Raw genomic sequence first — 18,677 nt, 5'->3', positions numbered from 1 at the left:
AGTGACCACAATTTGAAATGACTGATGCCTGAGTGTGTTTTCCCAGGTGAATCAAGACTTTGAGGAGGAGAGTGCTGAGCAGCGGTCCTCGGTAAGACTTTTTCTCTTCTCCTCCTGAGTGCTTAGCAACGTCACGCTGGTTGCCCCACTTCTATTGATCTAATCCGCTCAATTCTGTGCTGGATCTTTGCTCTCCGCTCCAGGTGGTGGACTTTACACCCTTTAATTTCCAGGTACTGTCACATAATCTTTACTTGGCTGCTGCAACCCTAGCGCAAAAAGTCATTGTCATGTCTGCACACGCTGTCTTTTGCCGTCCGGTTTCTCTCTCGGCACCCTCAATCATCAAAAAGCTATTTTCATCTAGGTTGCGTGTGCCTTCAGTTTAGTAGCAGTAGATCACCACTGGGTGTCACCAAGGCATCATCTCTCAGCTGATGTATGGCTCACTGAAAATCACCATTAGGCGGCAGTGTTGTACAAACCACTCTGAACCTAACAGGGATGTTGTGTTCAGCTGTAGTTCTCAACTATGTGACAACAAGGCCCAACAGTCTGCATTTATTTATGGTTTGCGCTACTTCAGTCAAGAGTGTGAAATCAGCTTCAGTGGCAACCAGTAGCTTAAAGTGAAAACATGCACCCTCCTTTGCCTCATGGTGGTTCAGGATTGATAGCGTGGCTTTATATACGTGTGAACGTCACTGCAGTTTAAATCCAGTGCTTTGCCCTATCTCTCTCTCTCACTCTCTCTCTCTCTCTCTCTCTTTTTCTCTCTCTCACATTGTGTTTCCTCGCTCTAGCTGGATGCAGATAATGAAGCTCTACGAGGTCGTCTGCGAGCCCCGCAGGAGAAGATCATGTACACTTTGGTGCCAGTTCCCGACGGCATGGACATCTCCTCCATCTTTGAGCTGGACCCCACCACTCTAAGAGGGGGAGACTCCATGGTTCCCAGGTATAATACAGAGTATACCCACATGCCAAAGAGTACTTCTTCTGGTGGGAGGGGTACATTCATTTAAAATGTACATTCAGATATCACAGTGGTAGAACACGACTGAACGGCATCTGATGATACAAACATGATATCACTCGCTCTACTTACATCAACAGAATGGGAAAAAAAGTTGGTTTGTTCATGTCAATTGTATTTGTTTTGCCATATATAGTATTGCTCAAGGCTGTTTTATACCCGCACCAATGTGCAAACATGCCCAGGAAGTGATACTTAATATCATAGACAATGTCAGAGAAGCTCTCAAGGGAAACCATGTTTCTGCCCTTTAGTGGAAAAAAATAACATCAGGGATGTTGGAACATATAGGAGGGAAATGGGTGGGATGACAAATATTTCAACACCACAAGACCACAGTGATGTCAAGACTACAACAAATCAGAGTGGCAGTAGTAATGATTTGACTCGTGTAAAGTTGAAGGGGAATTTGGAGCATTACTAGGAAGGCCGTTTCTGAGGTGCTGAGAGTGTTTGGTTTTGCAACTACGGACACTTTTTGTTATGTGTGCTCTGTTATGTCTGGTTTACCAACTGTTTTTTTTCTGGTCATTTATTGACTTGACATTCAAATAAGAGATTGTTGCCCAGTCTTCTGTTTTTTGTTGAATGAAAGATAACAGGAGAAGACTCTGTCAGTGGCCATATCAATAGGGTATTTTAAAAAAAATAATCCATGGATAAAAACTTTAGAACTTTATGAGTTTTTATTTGGTTAATTTTTAAGTTGTTTGCAGACTTTGCCCAGTGTATAGTAGTCAATTCAGTGTAGTTTATTTTTGCTTAAGAAATAATGCCACTGAAGTGTGTGTGTGTGTGTGTGTGTGTGTGTGTGTGTGTGCGTGTGCGTGTGCGTGTGTACTGGTCACCTTTTTGCATTGTGTGATACCTGCCGAGGAGGGCAAGGAAAGTCCCCAGCATGGCATGGAACAGGAAACCATTGTTATGAAGCTGACAGTAATTATGGACAATGCCATGTAAGAACTTTGTGTCGTGTCTGAGCTAAAACCACAAACTAGACGTTGTATAAACAGAGCCTGATGATATCTTCACCCATGATCAGGCAGATAAATGTTAATCGGAAATTTTACTTCAGGGCCAGTTTTAAAATGAGTCATACCGAGTTATATATTTGATGTGTCAAAATATTTGAAGATGGTAAAAAAAACGCTCAGTCTGTTCCTTTTTGTTCTTGTTGATATTACAATGGTACACTTGTCCCTGTCAGCGCTCATTAGATAAACGCCGAGGCTGTTCACCTAGCGTCAAAGCCTCCATTGTGTCACATAATCAGGTGCGTGCCTGCGTGCTGCAGGCTACGACTGCTAGATCCTCCCACTCCTACCTTTAGCCAGGGGGGCTAATCAACCTGTAAGCCTGTTAGCTTCAGTAGGCATTAACGTAATGCCTGCCAAGAATACAACTACTGTCTGCTGTCTGTACTGAAGGGCTAACAGCATCACACAGACACACACACCTACTTTTCCACACGTGCAGCGGGTATGAAAGACGTAGCTGGCTCAGACTTTACTATGTGTGAAGGTTTAGTGCTCAATGGAGGGGAGATGATACTGTACAGGTCAATACTGGCTAATCTGTAATGCCACACGCTTGGCCGAGGAAGCCTTCGTAAGCAGCCTCTTCCCTACCATGGAAGACTGTTTACATACCTTGCTACTTCTGAGTAGCAAGGATAGGAACTGATATATCAATATACACTTAGCACTTTATTAGGTGCAGCTGTCTAATGCAATCTGCAATAAATCCTGTCTTGGTGTTTATAACTTTTTTTTTTTTGCCACCTTTTCTGAGAGATGTTGATTTTTAATCACACTATCATCATTTATGAGACCTTAGAATATGGTGGTGGAGTGTTGGACTGTGTCAAAATATTCTGTCTCCTTCATGAATGTTTGTGGGATATTCCCCATGTTCTAGTTAATTGTGTCTAAAATACAGAAAATAAAGTCTGTTACTCGTGACGCTGTTTAAACCAAGTGGAGACTATGTATCATCATGTTTCCTCCTCACTGTAAGTCTTTGTTGTACCCAATAAATACAATCAATCCTGTCAAGACTTTTAGATGCTGACCTTTAAGACACAGATATGTATACATTGGTGTTTCATTACTGTTTGAACACCAGCAGCTGGTTTAGTGGACCTGTGCTCTAAACTAAGGGTTTTCAAAGTCTGGTACTGTGTGCTTCTCCTCAGACAGGGCTTGGAAAAAGGAGCCTCCACGCTACCCCTTAGTTTACTTGCTTAGTTTTGCTCAGTATGCTTATGGGATTAAATTAGCTCAATAACTGAGCTAAAATAGCCTAATATTGCTGTTTTAAATAATTCAGACTATACAAAATACAGATGAAAGGTTTGTCCAAAGGCAATTATTAGTTGCTGACACTGGGAAACTGGGAAAAAAGTAACATTCCCCAAAAGTATTATATCTCTTTTTACCAAATCATATACATTCAGGCTTTTCTATTCTTATTTTGAAAGCTAATTAGGTTGGACCTATTCTTTTTTCACTTCCATTCCCTAAGGTTCCACTGAATACTTTTGGATGCTCTGATAAGAAAAACTAAGTAATTAGTGTTTTTACTAGTTAGATTTTTGTCCATCCTGGTCAAGGCATGTCCAGCAGTCGAAAGCTGTGTAACTGCGTAACTTCTTAATGACTAATCAGATTTTCAAAGCATAATGACATTTTGTTCTGTGGCCTGCAGGTTAATTTATTTTTGTATCATCTCATATAATTTCATCTGTCACTTGTAGGAGCTCCTATGTGAGGCTAAGACACTTGTGCACCAACACGTGGGTTCACAGCACCAACAACCCCATTGACAAAGAGGAGGAGAAACCTGTTATGTTACGGGTGAGTAGCTGATGGCGAGGTGAAGATGCACATCATGGCTGAGTGAGTTTGCCTGAACAGATGTACTAAAAGCAAATTAATTTTCCAGATTGGAACATCAGCAGTTAAAGAGGACAAGGAAGCTTTTGCCATCGTACCAGTGCCACCGGCAGAAGTGCGTGATTTAGACTTTGCCAATGACGCGAGTAAAGTGTTGGCGTCCATCGCTGGCAAGCTTGAAAAGGGCACCATTACACAGAATGAAAGAAGGTACAGTACTGTTACTATGTGTATATCTGTAAATATGTAATGGAAGGACAACCACTAATTACTGGAGTGGCTGCTGAAATTCTCAAAGAAATCCTGTTTTTAAAGTGGTCTGTGAAGTTTTACTGATTGTGTGTTGACTTGTATACTTGCATATGTACACTCTTCAGGTTTGTGACCAAGCTGTTGGAGGATCTAGTTTTCTTCGTGGTGGACATCCCCAACAGTGGGCAGGATGTTTTGGAGATCATGGTTAACAAACCCAACAGAGAAAGACAGAAACTCATGAGAGAGCAGAATATCCTGAAGCAGGTTGGCCTTAAACCTCAGAGAATGTAACTGCACTGATTTTTTTTTTTAGAGTGTATGATGAACTACATTTTTGGGTATTAAAATCCTCCCTTTCCATTCCAGATTTTCAAACTTCTACAAGCCCCCTTCACAGACAGTGGCGATGGTCCCATGCTGCGACTGGAGGAGCTTGGAGACCAGCGCCACGCTCCGTTTAGACATATTTGCAGGCTGTGCTACAGGGTGTTGCGGCATTCCCAGCAGGATTACAGGAAGAACCAGGTAGGTGGACCCAACAACTCTCCTCCAGCCCCCTTATACTCCAGCCTTATCTTTCCAGTAATCTTCCCCTCTTTCCTTGTCGCCACAGGAATACATAGCCAAACAGTTCCGCTTCATGCAGAAGCAGATAGGATATGATGTGCTGGCAGAAGACACAATAACGGCTCTGCTCCACAACAACCGCAAGCTGCTGGAGAAACACATCACCGCTGCTGAGATAGACACATTTGTGACTCTAGTGAGGAAGAACCGGGAGCCGAGGTGAGGCCCACAGGAAGGGTCGAGGCCTGGCTGGTATTTTAAACTGGCATAGAAGTGTCTGTGGCCAGTTTGGGTCAGATGTGTTTGTATAACGGCTCCTGAGGAATGTAAATCTATGTAAATGTATTCAAATGTGTGCAGAGCAGTATGAGTGCAACTGCTTGTGCATGACCTTGGCACAGCAAGTCATTTGCTGACAGTTAGTGTATGCCTGTGTTGTGTTAAAAGTCCTGTCAAGTTCTGTTGAGGATATCTGAATCAGGTTGGTCCAGAAGTTTGGACAGAGGAAGGCCTCACAGTTTGAAATGTTATAGAATTGAAAAAGTGAGGCCAAAAAAAAGGCATTAATATTTCCTGTACTTCCTTACACACATCTATAATTTAATCTGAATTGAACATACATACCTCTTGAAGATAGAAGCCCATTTCTGCCTGGTACCTTCAAAATAATGACTTGGAATTGCAAAAAATTACAGTATTGCAACACTAAAAAAAACTTATTTTTAGATATTAGGTAATTATTTTGAGAAAGCTTCTCAGTATTTTGCGATACTAAGTCATTGTTTCGAGAAAGTTTTTTACTATAATGACTTACAGGTTTTTTTTTCATCAGATATGGGCTTCAATACTTACTACCTACGACTTAAATGTACTTTCCCGTATTCTGTACCTAGGTTTCTGGACTACCTCTCAGATCTTTGCGTGTCCATGCACAAGTCCATCCCTGTGACACAGGAGCTCATCTGTAACTCAGTACTGGACCCTACCAATGCTGACATCCTCATCGAAACCAAGTTAGCCTCTCATTTTCTTTATTGTTAGACTTTTTCACTAAACTGAAATGGGCTTTTGGAAATGACATTCATGCCGTTCTCCAGATTGGTCCTGTCGAGGTTTGAAATCGAGACGACGACAAATGGAGAGAGTCCAGTGGAGCCGGAGGATGAAGAGGAGGTCTGGCTGTTCTGGAAAGACAATTCTAAGGAGATCCGGAGTAAGAGCGTCAGGGAGTTGGCTCAGGATGCAAAGGAGGGCCAGAAGGAGGACCAGGAAGTGGTCAGCTACTACAGGTGAGATTTCTTTGGTTATGAACAAAAGAAAACGTATAATATTTTATTAATCAATCTATCTTATTAACTATCTATTTCCAAACTGGCATGATATTGCATCACAGGTGCCAGCTGAACCTTTTTGCCCGGATGTGTCTGGACCGTCAGTACCTGGCCATCAACAAGATCTCTGGTCAGCTGGATGTGGATCTGATCCTGCGCTGTATGTCTGATGAGGACCTGCCCTTTGATTTGCGGGCATCTTTCTGCCGCCTGATGCTGCACATGCATGTGGACCGGGACCCTCAGGAGCAGGTCACACCTGTCAAATATGCCCGTCTCTGGTCTGAGATTCCCTCCAAGATTGCTATTGATGAGTGAGTTCATGCCATGAATAATCGTGTGATTGACTTTTGCTACAACCCCAAGGACGTCCCTTTGATCATTTGTTCTCTAATTATTCAGCTATGACAACGATGGAACCACCAGAGATGAGATCAAAGAGCGGTTCTGCCTCACAATGGATTTTGTGGAGAACTACCTGAGAGAGGTGGTGTCACAGAACATTCCCTTCTCTGACAGGGAGAAAAACAAGCTTACCTTTGAGGTACTGCCTCTTTGTGGATGGTGTGAAAATATGAGAAGTCACATTGGTTTAATTCAACTGTAAATCATAGTTCTACATTTTTTTTTTGTCCATAGGTAGTGAACCTGGCAAGGAACCTCATATACTTTGGTTTCTACAACTTTAGCGACCTGCTTCGACTGACCAAGATCTTACTGAACATTTTAGACTGTGTCCATGTCAACACCATCTATCCAATCAACAAGATAGAGAAGGGAGAGGAAAACAAAGGTAAACACCCAGCTCCTTAAGGCTTATCTGTGTACTTAATGTACAGCGATGAAGAATGTTTTATGTGGTATCACCATACAATGAGTCAATATTGTCATTAGTAATTTAAGCTGTTGTTCCTTTCTTTTGGTGTCAAACGCATTATTCAAGGACCGATTTATTCAATGAAATACTGATCAACATTGCATTTTTGCAGCAATGTACAGGGACAGTACCGGCAAGTCATTTAAAGGGATAGTTTGGGTGTTTTGATGTGGGGATGTATGAAGTATTTGTTCATAGTTTGTGTATTACCTTTGTGGTTGGCAAGCCGCCAGTTTGGAGAAACAGATAGGAGTAATGGTCGAACAAAGTCACACAATTACACAAACAAACTAACCAAGGCAGCAGAAGACCCACAACTTCCCTGTTCTGCGAGGTAAAAGGACTGTTTTTGTCCATTAAGTCTGGTAGCTAGGAACAGAGCAGAAATGGATATAACGGCTACAGGTTCCAGTCGGAAAGGGCAGCCTGACGGCAACATAAAGGGCTGGAAATATTCAAAATATTGAATATGTTCAAAATATTGAATATTTCCACTTGAACTGATTTTTTGCTGCTGCCCCCATTCACAGCAGTACATTGCTTAACTTCAATTCTGTTACTCCTCCGTCATCTATAGTAGATAACATACCGGCTGTGTATAAGTACTATCACCTTAAGAAAGGTCACAACTAAATCTTCATTGTATTAAAGAACATGATTAATATGTGAAGTATGGGTTAAAGTAAAGTTTTGTAAGATAGTAAAAAAAATATTTTAAAGTGTCTTTTTAACCAACCCTTATTTTATTAATTCATTCAAATAAATGTTTATATTTTTTTACTGTTAATTCACCAAGTGTGTCATATACAATCTAAATACAAGGGACACTAATTAACACAAATATTCATAATTTGTGTTGATTTGAATGTTATCATTGCTCTGTTTCTGCATGAACGGTAGCTGGCAGTAATGTGATGAAGTCCATTCACGGAGTCGGGGAGTTGATGACCCAGGTAGTGCTGCGAGGAGGGGGCTTGTTGCCCACCACACCAACTCATCAGCCAGAGGGAGATGTGGCTAAAACACAGGTTGAACCGGAGAGAGAAGACATCATGGTCATGGACACGAAGCTCAAGGTCATTGAGATTCTGCAGGTGGGACATCAGGAAATCTGGTTCTTCCTTGTCAGCAAACCCTTTGTTTTTTTATTTGTATAGTTACAATTTAATTTTTTCCTTCAGTTCATTTTAAATGTGCGGCTAGACTACAGGATCTCCTGCCTGCTTTGCATTTTCAAACGAGAGTTTGATGAGAACAACGCACAAGCGGACAACGCTGCCAGTCAGAACGGAACCAATAACGTCCCAGGTCAGATGCCAGGTAAGATCCCACTTGATTTAAGGGACTTTTTTTTTTTTTACAGCAGTCATGTGGGTTTTTAGCATGCTTTGAGTAAGCCACTGTCATGGCTTACTGGGACACTTAATGGAACAAAGCCATCATGAAATTAGTTTCACCTAATTTTATTGTTATTTACCATTTTGTCTCATCCAAATGTTGAAATTGATTTCTTTGACAAATTGACTATTTGATTATTTTATTTTAATAACTTTAGGAAATCTTGACTTTGAGAACATTGAGGAGCAGGCAGAGGGGATTTTTGGAGGAAGGTTTGTAGCTTACTATTTTTTCCTTAGCTATTTTGAGATAAAAGCAAGATCTTGCTTTAAGATAAAGCAAGGTAAAGTTGATGTAATTTCTGCTCTAATGACTTTGTAGTGAGGAGAACACTCCTCTTGACCTGGATGACCACGGTGGTCGTACATTCCTAAGGGTCCTGCTGCACCTGACCATGCACGATTACCCTCCTCTGGTGTCTGGAGCCCTTCACCTGCTCTTCAGACACTTCAGCCAGAGGCAGGAGGTCCTCATGGCCTTCAAACAAGTAGGCCTCACCACTTTGCTTTCATATTTGACAATGCACACCTCCTAACTTCACAAGGGCAAAACTGATCATTGAAAAATGTAAGGATTAACAAGATTAACCTCTAAGGTGATGCAAATCTACACCTCACCTCTCTTCACCTAAATTTAGGTCCAGCTTCTGGTGACCAGTCAGGATGTGGACAACTACAAGCAGATCAAGTCAGATTTGGACCAGCTGCGTTCCATTGTAGAGAAGTCTGAACTGTGGGTTTATAAGAGGCAAGGGGAAGATGGGAATGACGGAGATGGACCTTCAGAGTCTGACAACAAAAACAAGGTACGAGAACATAAAAAGATAAAACCTTGTATGAACTGACGAAGATGGAGAATTCATTAAAGTTATGCTATAAAATTGAATGGACATCTTGCTCCTTATTGCTTGTTTAACAGGAAGACTCACCTGGTTCAGATAAGAAGAAGTCAGAAAGCACCAGCAGTTACAACTACAGGGTTGTAAAAGAGGTATGCCCCTTTTTAAAAAGAAAAATAACAAAAAATATTTTTCATGTTTGTGATTTTTAGCCTGCAATTAAAATGTCTCCTGCTGTGTGTTTTCAGGTTCTTCTGCGTCTCAGTAAGCTGTGTGTCCAGGAGGGGAGTTCAGGGAAGAAGAGTAGGAAACAGCAGCAGAGGCTGCTGAGGAACATGGGGGCTCACAGTGTAGTGCTGGAGCTCCTACAGATCCCCTATGAGAAGGTGCAACACTGCAAATTAATATTGTATCACTGCAGAATAATTAGGAGTATTTAAAGCTCTACATAGCCTTTGCACGTTGTATTGCAGTTCCCCATTAAGGGAATAGTAGGGATGTTTTGAAGTGGGGTTGTATGGGGTACTTATCCATATTCAGTGTATCATCTACAGTAGACTGCAGTCTGCAGGCCCCCAGTTTGGAGAAACAGAAAGGAGTACAAGCACAGGAGAAAAGTAATGTGCTGCTGTGGACGGGGGAAGCAGCTAAATGTATTTTAGCCATTTTAAAAAAGTGTACCCCATATTGAGAATAATTTACGCGCTTTACCTTGCTGACAGAGGTCCCTTTTCCATGGGGAACTAAAGCCCTTATATCCATCTATGCTCTCTTCAAAGCCACCACTCCTTTGATGAAAACGGTAAATTAACCTCAAAGAACACAGGTGTTGCTGGTCTCACGCTGCCTTGATCGGTTAGTTAGTTAGTTTGGGTAACTGTGTGACTTGTGGTGAGTTCAAACCAACCCTTTAAACCACCATAGTCACACAATAACACAAACAAACTAACTGATCAAACCAGTGATAGACCAGCAACTCCAGTGTCCTGTCAGGCCTTTTGGCTTTAAGGAGAACATAGATAACTGCTTGAGTTCTCCATCAAAACGTATTATAAATACAGTGTTCCCTCAAACTGACATCGATGTTTTTTCTTTATGGTGAGCCTTTCTTTTATGTGTCTAAATATGTTTTGCTGCTGCACCCTGTCCATAGCAGTACATTGCTTTGCTCCTCTCTGTTTCTCTGGGGGTGTGCAGACCACCATCCAATGTAGGATATACACTGATGGATACGTATCTCACACATCCCCACTTCAAAATATTCGAACTATCCCTTTGATGTACTGTTAATAAAAAAGAAGTCTCATTGTATGTTATCTGCATCAGGGTGAGGATATCCGAATGCAGGAGATCATGAAACTGGCTCACGAGTTCCTGCAGAATTTCTGTGCTGGGAATCAGCAGAATCAGGTTCTTCTTCACAAGCATATCAACTTGTTCCTCAACCCGGGGGTGAGTAGTAGAGGCATATCAGGTTAACTCACAGGGATTGATTTCTACAGTTGATACAGTTCAGTTTCCAAAATACTAACTTTTGGACAAACAAATCCGAAATTCACACATGACTTGATTCTTTTTGCTTCTCGTTCCCTCTTTTCCCAACTCTCTCAGATCCTAGAGGCTGTCACCATGCAACACATTTTCATGAATAACTTCCAGCTGTGCAGTGAGATCAACGAACGAGTGGTTCAGCACTTTGTCCATTGCACCGAGACTCATGGTCGACATGTCCAATATCTCAAGTTCCTCCAGACCATTGTGAAGGCCGAGAACAAGTTCATCAAGAAGTGTCAGGACGTTGTCATGGCTGAGGTCCGTTCTATGATCTTTATACCAAACAAAAGAGAATATTGTAATAGAATTATCAGAATAAAGCTGAATGAATGAATGAAAAGAGTGGTGATACTAATTTATGTTGCTGAGAATAATGGTAACTGACAAATGTAGAGTAATCTTTTGGTTAAAAAACTGTACTCTCCACTGTGACTCTCCCCACTCAGCTGGTGAACTCGGGTGAGGACGTCCTGGTCTTCTACAACGACCGAGCCTCCTTCCAGACCCTAGTCCAGATGATGCGTTCAGAGCGGGACCGCATGGATGAAAACAGCCCTCTAATGTACCACATCCACCTGGTAGAGCTGCTGGCTGTCTGCACTGAGGGCAAGAACGTCTACACTGAGATCAAGTGTAACTCCCTGCTGCCTCTGGATGATATCGTACGGGTGGTCACTCATGAAGACTGCATTCCTGAGGTATGAATAATGAATTATTATCAGCCACGACAGCGTGTGGTTGGTAATGTTTTCACTTTGTGTGCGTGTGCGTGCGTGTCATGGCAAATAACTGTGGACAGATTTTGTCAACACGATAGCGTCACAACCGTGAAATCCAGTCACAAAACTTTACAGGTATATAGCTGAGATCAAAATGAAGGCTGAGGGCCCCCCTACTTTACGTTCCTGGTCCAAATTTCGTATCACAACTGGTGTGATCCCATCACAAGTTGGTCTTTAGCATTTCTTTTCAGTTGAAATGTGTCTTATTTTGTATTCAGAATCTTTAGCTGACGAGGCCGTCACATTTCGAAGACTCCTTCTAATACAGCCGACAAATGCAGCCTTCTTTTCCCAGATTTGGAGGATACAACATATCCCAAGATTGATTGCGTGCCGGTGAAGTTGATTTTGATTTTAATCGACATGGCAACTAGTGGACCAGCAGCGGGTGGGGGCGCGAAAAGCTGGTGACGCAAACAGGAAATCCTCTGTAGACCAGACCGTCTCCTTTCGGAGGCCGCTCGGTAGCCTTCGCGGTATTCAAAGGACGCGGCCGAAGTAGACCGCGAAAAGGCTTCGTGTGAACAAACTGAGAGCGATTAGAGGCAAGGTTAATGTGTGTAGGTGTTTGCACAATTCCTACCCCCTTTTGGCGCCTTTGCTCGGACCACACCCATTTTCAAACTCTGGCTTCATTTTGATTTCAACTACACACCTGTTAAGTTTCATGACTGCATCTTGCACAGTTGTGATGCTATTGTGCTAACAAAAACTGTCCACAAACATACTATATGAACACCTGGCAATGTACTCAAAATGACTGCCCTGGTAGTTCCTGTTACAGTAGGTGAAAACAAATCCAGCCACATGCCGTCGCAGCTGGTAATATGATAGGTGTTCCAGATTGGCAATACATCAAGATAATGTGTATATATACAAAGGTCACGTTTTAAGGTTCTGACCCTGTTATAAAAATTCGGAGGAACTAACACATGTTACAGTACGTGTTTGAGGGCTAGTTTCAGTATTCAATTTCTTTGTTTGGATCCCAATAGGTGAAGATTGCCTACATCAACTTCCTGAACCACTGCTACGTTGACACAGAGGTGGAGATGAAGGAGATTTATACCTCCAACCATATGTGGAAGCTGTTTGAGAACTTCCTGGTGGACATCTGTAGGGTAAGCCACAATGTGTTTGACATCAGAGTGACTGTGACCGACTGTTCTCAGACAATGCAATCAATAGAGGGAGATAGCTTTTCTGCTTTATATTATGTCGTGGGTTTGGGTGATTATATCAACAAAGCATGCAGTGAACATATGTTACCTGTCGCCGACATGCAGGAAGTGTGATCCAGTGGCTGTGCATCATGCTAATATCTTTTTCTGTCCCTTGCCTAGGTGTGCAACAACACCAGTGACAGGAAGCATGCGGATACCATCCTGGAGCGTTATGTTACTGAGACAGTCATGAGCATTGTCACATGTTTCTTTAGCTCTCCTTTCTCTGACCAGAGCACAAGCCTGCAGGTAATCTTGAGTGTAGCATTTGAAGTACATTTTACAAGCAGTCCTGCAATTGCAATTTAAAGCCTATAAATGTACATGCTAAAGTTTAGTTTGTTTGACACGATTCTTCTGTCTGTGTAGATGGCTCGCCGTATGTTTGTAAGTAATGGTAGCCCTCCCCCACATTTTGTGTCCCCCTTTGGGTGTATCCACAGGCTTGGAATTTTAAGAAGTATCTCCACTGTGTGGGTTTTCTCGTTCCCATAGCTTAGTCAGCACGCAGACTCTGTTGTTCCCAGATCTGTGGGTGTGTTGCACAAGATTTTGCTGGGATATAGTGCAGATGATGCATTCACGCAACACGGCCACTCCGTTTCCTAGACCTTGATGTTTTAGTGGCTAGTCGCCCACAACTTTCCCAGTAAATCATGACCATTACCTCCATAGAGCCAATCCCTTGTACAGTAATGTTGTGGTGTATTATTACAGTTATATTACAGTTGCCCTTCTTGACACCTTAGGTTCTTTTTATGTGGAATTGTTTTGTTCCAAGTTGGCCCCAGTAGAAATGATTATGAATTCTGCTTGCTGAGGTTAACCAATATATGATGACGTCACAACCCTTTTTCTCTCGCAACAGGCCGCCATTTTTGGAAAGATAACTGAGGTATTTATTGTACTCTAGGGCTGTGGCCAGCTGATAGATGAACTCTGCTAAACACTGGTCTGGTGATCATAATCTGGCCCCAAAGCTGTAGACCCTTCCACCATAGGTGCTCTAGTATCCTCACATTGACATCTTTAGCACAAACTGGGTTATGGGTTCAACCTAGTCAGGGAACACAATAGTCACTTTGTTGGTTATTAAATTAATGTTCACAGTTTTTCTCCTCCAAATATACTATGCAGTATATGCTTTCCTTATTCTTGACTCTCTCTCATTGTGTTTATTTTTTATTTTCACTTGCTCGCTCTCTGTCTTCCAGACTCGTCAGCCAGTATTTGTACAACTGCTCCAGGGAGTGTTCAGGGTGTACCACTGTAACTGGCTTAACCCTGTTCAGAAGGCCTCAGTGGAGGCCTGCATTAAAGTACTATCAGACGTGGGTAAGAGACTGGGCTAACACCGACCACCAATCTCTGTTATTATTGTCAAAAATTGCATTGTGGCACATGATAAAGGCATTAAATATAAATATCTACACTTTTTACCTCTACCCAGCTAAAAGCAGAGCCATTGCCATCCCAGTGGACTTGGACAGTCAGGTGAACAACTTGTTTGTCAAGTCCAATAATGTTGTGCAGAAGAGCATCCTCAGCTGGAGACTATCTGCTAAGAACACCTCCAGACGAGACTCTGGCCTGACCTCCTCCAAAGACTACAGAAACATCATTGAAAGGCTACAGGTCGGTAGCATAACATGCTAAATAGTTTTCTTATAATTTCATTATAAATTATTTAATTATATTATAGTAATTGCTGTTATAACATTAGGGGAAAGAAGCTAAATCACGGGTTAAATAAAACATTGGTAAAATAATTTGACTGCTTGAAGAGCAGATGTTCTTGATATTTTTTTGATATCTCTCTGTCAGCTGTGAGTATGAAGAAGGCCAGTTTATTGAGGAGAACAGAAAGCGGTAATGGCTTTTATGAAGTGCATTAGCGGCACATCTGATGGCAGAGTGGTACAGGACATGAAGTTCTTTCAGTATTACTAAGATGGTCATATGTGCCATAGTCATTCTGGCAGAGATGAGCTTGAAATGGAATAAAGAAGGTGCAAGTACTTTAAAACCACCACCTGCACAGCATGCACATGCAGCTGTTTTTGTTGTTACTGAGTTTTTTTATTATGAGATTCCCAGCTAGAAGCTTCATTTTTTTAAATACACAAAAAATAAATAAAGTGATTAATCTCTCATCTAATACACATTTTGAATAGAAGACCTTATAGTTCGTATATTAAAATATAATTATAATATATTAAATATAAATTAATATTTACTGTAGATAGACATGTATAGAAGTAAATATGTAATGTATATATGTATATATTTATGTATGTGTGTGTATATATATATATGTGTGTGTATATATACATATATATATGTATGTGTGTATACACTTTTCTTTCCCCTACTTCTATTGACATTAAAGTTAACTGTTAATTTACAGCCCAGTAAGTTTTTTTCTGTCGTCCTAAAAAGTGTTGGAACGCTATATGTGTACACATACTTATTTCAGATTGTGACTCTGATTCTGTAAACAATGATTAGAGTAAGTTCAGACTTTCTTTACATCAGTAATTTGAATAGGTATAAAAAAGTGATGTGTGTGGTTGTTGGTAATATGCCAAGAGTGCAAACAAAATACTGTAGAAGTGGTTCCTAATTTAAGCCCTATTTTCGTCATACACCAGGCTGCTACACCCTTTTTTCTTGTAATGCATGACTCAGTATTCGCTGGAAGTCAGAAAAATCTCTTGACATGTCTGGTTCAGTTCAGCTGTTATCTCTACTTTCACAGGATATGCAATAAGGGTGCGACTGAAAAGTTCATTTTAGGTTTAATGAAATAAATGATGTATGAGAGTATGAGACCGACCTAGTCATACTATTTTCCAAGAGTTTCCCAAGTCGTTTGGGATTTTTCACCGACCTATTCCCAGGCAGAGAGTTATGTGGTTTTCAAAAGGTTTCTCTTCTTTTTCTTTTTGCTTTTATTTAGGGAATGCATGCTTCAATGCTTTTTTTTGTATGTTGTGTTTTTTCACCTCCTAATCCCCCTTTTGTTCTGCTGCTCACTAGACAGCCCACACAGTACTATACTCCACACCAGACCAGCAGTATTCATAATGCGTCTTCACTTATTGTGCATATTTTCACAGTAATCCTCATCAGAGGTGACAGGAAGTGCATAGAGAAGTGGAACTTGGTGGTGCATAATACGTATGGGTTGTTTAAGTACTGTATGTAGTGTACTGAATATGTGTCACGCCCTCTGTTTCTCTTACATTAATTCATAAAGCAATGTCTCAGATATTTTTAGGTTTGTGGCAACTGGATTTCTTGCATGAAATATCTGATGTGGATGCATGTAGAGAAGATGTTGAGAGATAATTCAGCTGCTGAAATGTTGAACTAGTAATACTATAACTCTGACTCAGACTATCTTATCTTAACGATTTAATACACTTTAATATATGTGATAGTATAGTATGTCCTACAGGTTACATAAGAAAAATGGGCTTTAGATTTTTCTTAATCATCTCATTTGGATTCATCACGACTCCCCTTGTAATACATAGATATAATGTCATAAATGATTTATAAAAGCTGTGTTGTGTCAACAGTCAGTAAGAATTTAATCGTTGTAAAACTGGAGTTTCTGTTCATGTCTCAGCTCTGTTTTTATGCCCCTGTGCTCCGTAGGACATAGTATCAGCGCTGGAGGACCGACTGAGGCCGCTGGTCCAAGCTGAGCTCTCAGTGCTGGTGGATGTCCTGCATCGTCCAGAGCTGCTCTTCCCTGAGAACACAGAAGCTCGCAAGAAATGTGAAAGTGGAGGATTCATATCAAAGTAAGTCTAAAGGTCAGAATTTGGCCCACTGGTAAAGTTTTATTCTTCCAGGTAACGTGGGATGTATGCAGTATAACTGTAATAGATACATTAAAATTCACATCAACCATTAATTCGTTTTTTTAATGTAACAAAATAAAGATACTATAACAATTAAAAAATGTGTTAATTGCTTTGTATTACTTAATGTGTCAACAGATTATGAATTAAAACTTGGAAGTTTCCCAACTTTCTATATTACCTATAACAGCCTGTGGACTGATTGTTTTTTGCCTGGAAAATCCAAAGGATGTGACGTTAATTTGTGCTCATAAGTGCCTTGCCTCTCCTAATCTCCCCTAAGTATAGATTCTCTCAGGGGTGATCTGGATGGTAAATTAGCTAGCTTTGCAAATGTGAATTACTTTATCAGCTAGCGTTAAGAAGCAACCAACATCAGACCCATGCTAAATTACAGCTACCTGACTAATCTAAGATTGCTTGCTCGCTAACGTTACTGCTAGCAGAATTCTGAGTTGATATGTTAGTTGGCTACCTTGCCAAAATACTTCACCAGAAAACATGATCTATGATACTAACTTATATATTATGACAAATGGTAGTAACAACATATACAATAGTTTAACGATGCAAAGCAAAGGTGTATAACAAATGCTTTCTCTTTTCTTTCTTTTTTGTAACATAAGCTTAGCTAAGGTTAGTCAGTGAGCTGTGACTTAGCCACACGGCATTGATCTGGCGTAGGCCGCTTTGTAACGTTATCTGATAAATTCTTTTTTAAACAGCAAGCTCATAAGTATCGTGGAAACAGTAGTCCAAATAAAATAAAGGAACCTTACAGATAATAGGCTGACGTTATTATAAATATGAATTGTCATTATTGACAAGGATTTTCCAAAACTTCCACAATATTGAAAACTATCAAACTATGCAAATTAGATGTTGGGGAAATACTCAGTCGTAAAGAAAAATATGCATCGAATACGATAAATATTATTGGGCCTGATTAAAACAAGGTATTTCCCTTTCATTTATGGACAATGATAAGCTGTACTTTATGATGGTGTTTTTTGTGCCTGATTAGAGCTCTTGGGTGACAGGAACCTTGCAGGACACAAAGAGTCGTTGTTGTTGCAGGGATTATCCCACTTATGGCTGCCATTGTGGAGTACAGTAGTTTGTGAAGAAGTGTGTCAACTCTCAGCAGCTTTGTTAATCACTGGCACAGCTGTAGGTCTCTGAGGGCTAAAAAAAAATGCCCTTCTTCTGTTGAAGTTTCCTTAATGCATTCTGAATGACCCATTACTAAGTGGTTTTCTGTCACTTTCACTCATTTAAGTGTGCTGTCAGGCCCTGGTCCTCCAAATCTGATGTTGTGGGCTAGAAGAAGGCCATTCTGTGATGGAAATTAGCCCAAATAATATGTTGTGATTTTCATAGGTGTTTTAGGTGTGTTCAGCAGTGGAGTTACGTGGTTGGAGAACTGCGGCTTTCACAGATCCATTTGTATGCACTCACTTTGCTTTCTCTTTTCCTGACCAGGCTGATCAAACACACCAAACAGCTGCTGGAAGAGAACGAGGAGCGTCTCTGCATCAAAGTACTGCAGACACTGAGGGAAATGATGACAAAAGACCGGGGCTATGGGGAAAAGGTACAATACCCTCTGCGTTCCTGTTTTTTTATCATCTGCTTGTTGTCGTGCCCAAGAATCACCCACACATGAGATAAAACACTTTACTGATATCTCAGGATACAGTGTCCCTGTGTACCACTGCACCAAACGTACTGGGAGACATAAGATTAAAAAAAAGGGTAAAATATAAGAAGAGACTGAGCTCTCCTTGGTTGCCTCCGGAGCCTGTATATACTGTATAGCACGCTTAACAGAAAAGACCCATACATACATAGGTCATCCAGTCCTTTATTTGAAATCACTAAAGCCAGGGCAGTTTATGAATACTGTCATCACAATGTTTAGTTTTATGTTTGGCAAAAACTGGTACTTCTTTTAATGAAAAAAACGATTCCGTCATTGCTCATTCCCAAAGGACCTTACAAACAATAAGTTCTAGTGATTGAATGAAGGTACATCAACATTATTAACACT

General features: G+C 40.9%; 1 protein-coding gene across 2 annotated transcripts in view; it reads left to right on the top strand.

Annotated features, from left to right (window-relative positions):
* Positions 1–18,677, top strand: part of itpr1b (inositol 1,4,5-trisphosphate receptor, type 1b) — an 84,356-nt gene that overhangs the window by 19,566 nt on the left and 46,113 nt on the right. Inside the window, exons 11-40 of one of the 2 annotated variants that reach the window (XM_054617485.1) lie at positions 47–91; positions 804–958; positions 3,792–3,891; positions 3,980–4,140; positions 4,308–4,449; positions 4,552–4,710; positions 4,799–4,971; positions 5,646–5,765; positions 5,850–6,041; positions 6,146–6,397; positions 6,486–6,627; positions 6,723–6,876; positions 7,861–8,054; positions 8,142–8,280; positions 8,516–8,570; positions 8,680–8,845; positions 8,996–9,163; positions 9,277–9,348; positions 9,445–9,582; positions 10,523–10,648; positions 10,808–11,008; positions 11,197–11,448; positions 12,528–12,653; positions 12,876–13,004; positions 13,125–13,142; positions 13,624–13,650; positions 13,970–14,090; positions 14,206–14,390; positions 16,419–16,567; positions 18,110–18,221. In XM_054617485.1, coding sequence (XP_054473460.1) covers positions 47–91; positions 804–958; positions 3,792–3,891; positions 3,980–4,140; positions 4,308–4,449; positions 4,552–4,710; positions 4,799–4,971; positions 5,646–5,765; positions 5,850–6,041; positions 6,146–6,397; positions 6,486–6,627; positions 6,723–6,876; positions 7,861–8,054; positions 8,142–8,280; positions 8,516–8,570; positions 8,680–8,845; positions 8,996–9,163; positions 9,277–9,348; positions 9,445–9,582; positions 10,523–10,648; positions 10,808–11,008; positions 11,197–11,448; positions 12,528–12,653; positions 12,876–13,004; positions 13,125–13,142; positions 13,624–13,650; positions 13,970–14,090; positions 14,206–14,390; positions 16,419–16,567; positions 18,110–18,221 — 4,173 coding nt within the window. The remainder of the gene's footprint in view (positions 1–46; positions 92–803; positions 959–3,791; positions 3,892–3,979; positions 4,141–4,307; positions 4,450–4,551; positions 4,711–4,798; positions 4,972–5,645; positions 5,766–5,849; positions 6,042–6,145; positions 6,398–6,485; positions 6,628–6,722; positions 6,877–7,860; positions 8,055–8,141; positions 8,281–8,515; positions 8,571–8,679; positions 8,846–8,995; positions 9,164–9,276; positions 9,349–9,444; positions 9,583–10,522; positions 10,649–10,807; positions 11,009–11,196; positions 11,449–12,527; positions 12,654–12,875; positions 13,005–13,124; positions 13,143–13,623; positions 13,651–13,969; positions 14,091–14,205; positions 14,391–16,418; positions 16,568–18,109; positions 18,222–18,677) is intronic. The other variant, XM_054617487.1, reaches the window with a different exon arrangement.

The sequence above is a fragment of the Anoplopoma fimbria genome, chromosome 17 (assembly GCF_027596085.1).
Source record: "Anoplopoma fimbria isolate UVic2021 breed Golden Eagle Sablefish chromosome 17, Afim_UVic_2022, whole genome shotgun sequence".
In the NCBI taxonomy this organism is placed as follows: Eukaryota; Metazoa; Chordata; class Actinopteri; order Perciformes; family Anoplopomatidae; genus Anoplopoma; species Anoplopoma fimbria.
The sequence above is the reverse complement of the archived record's forward strand: the minus strand, read 5'-3'. Positions and strand labels throughout refer to the sequence as shown.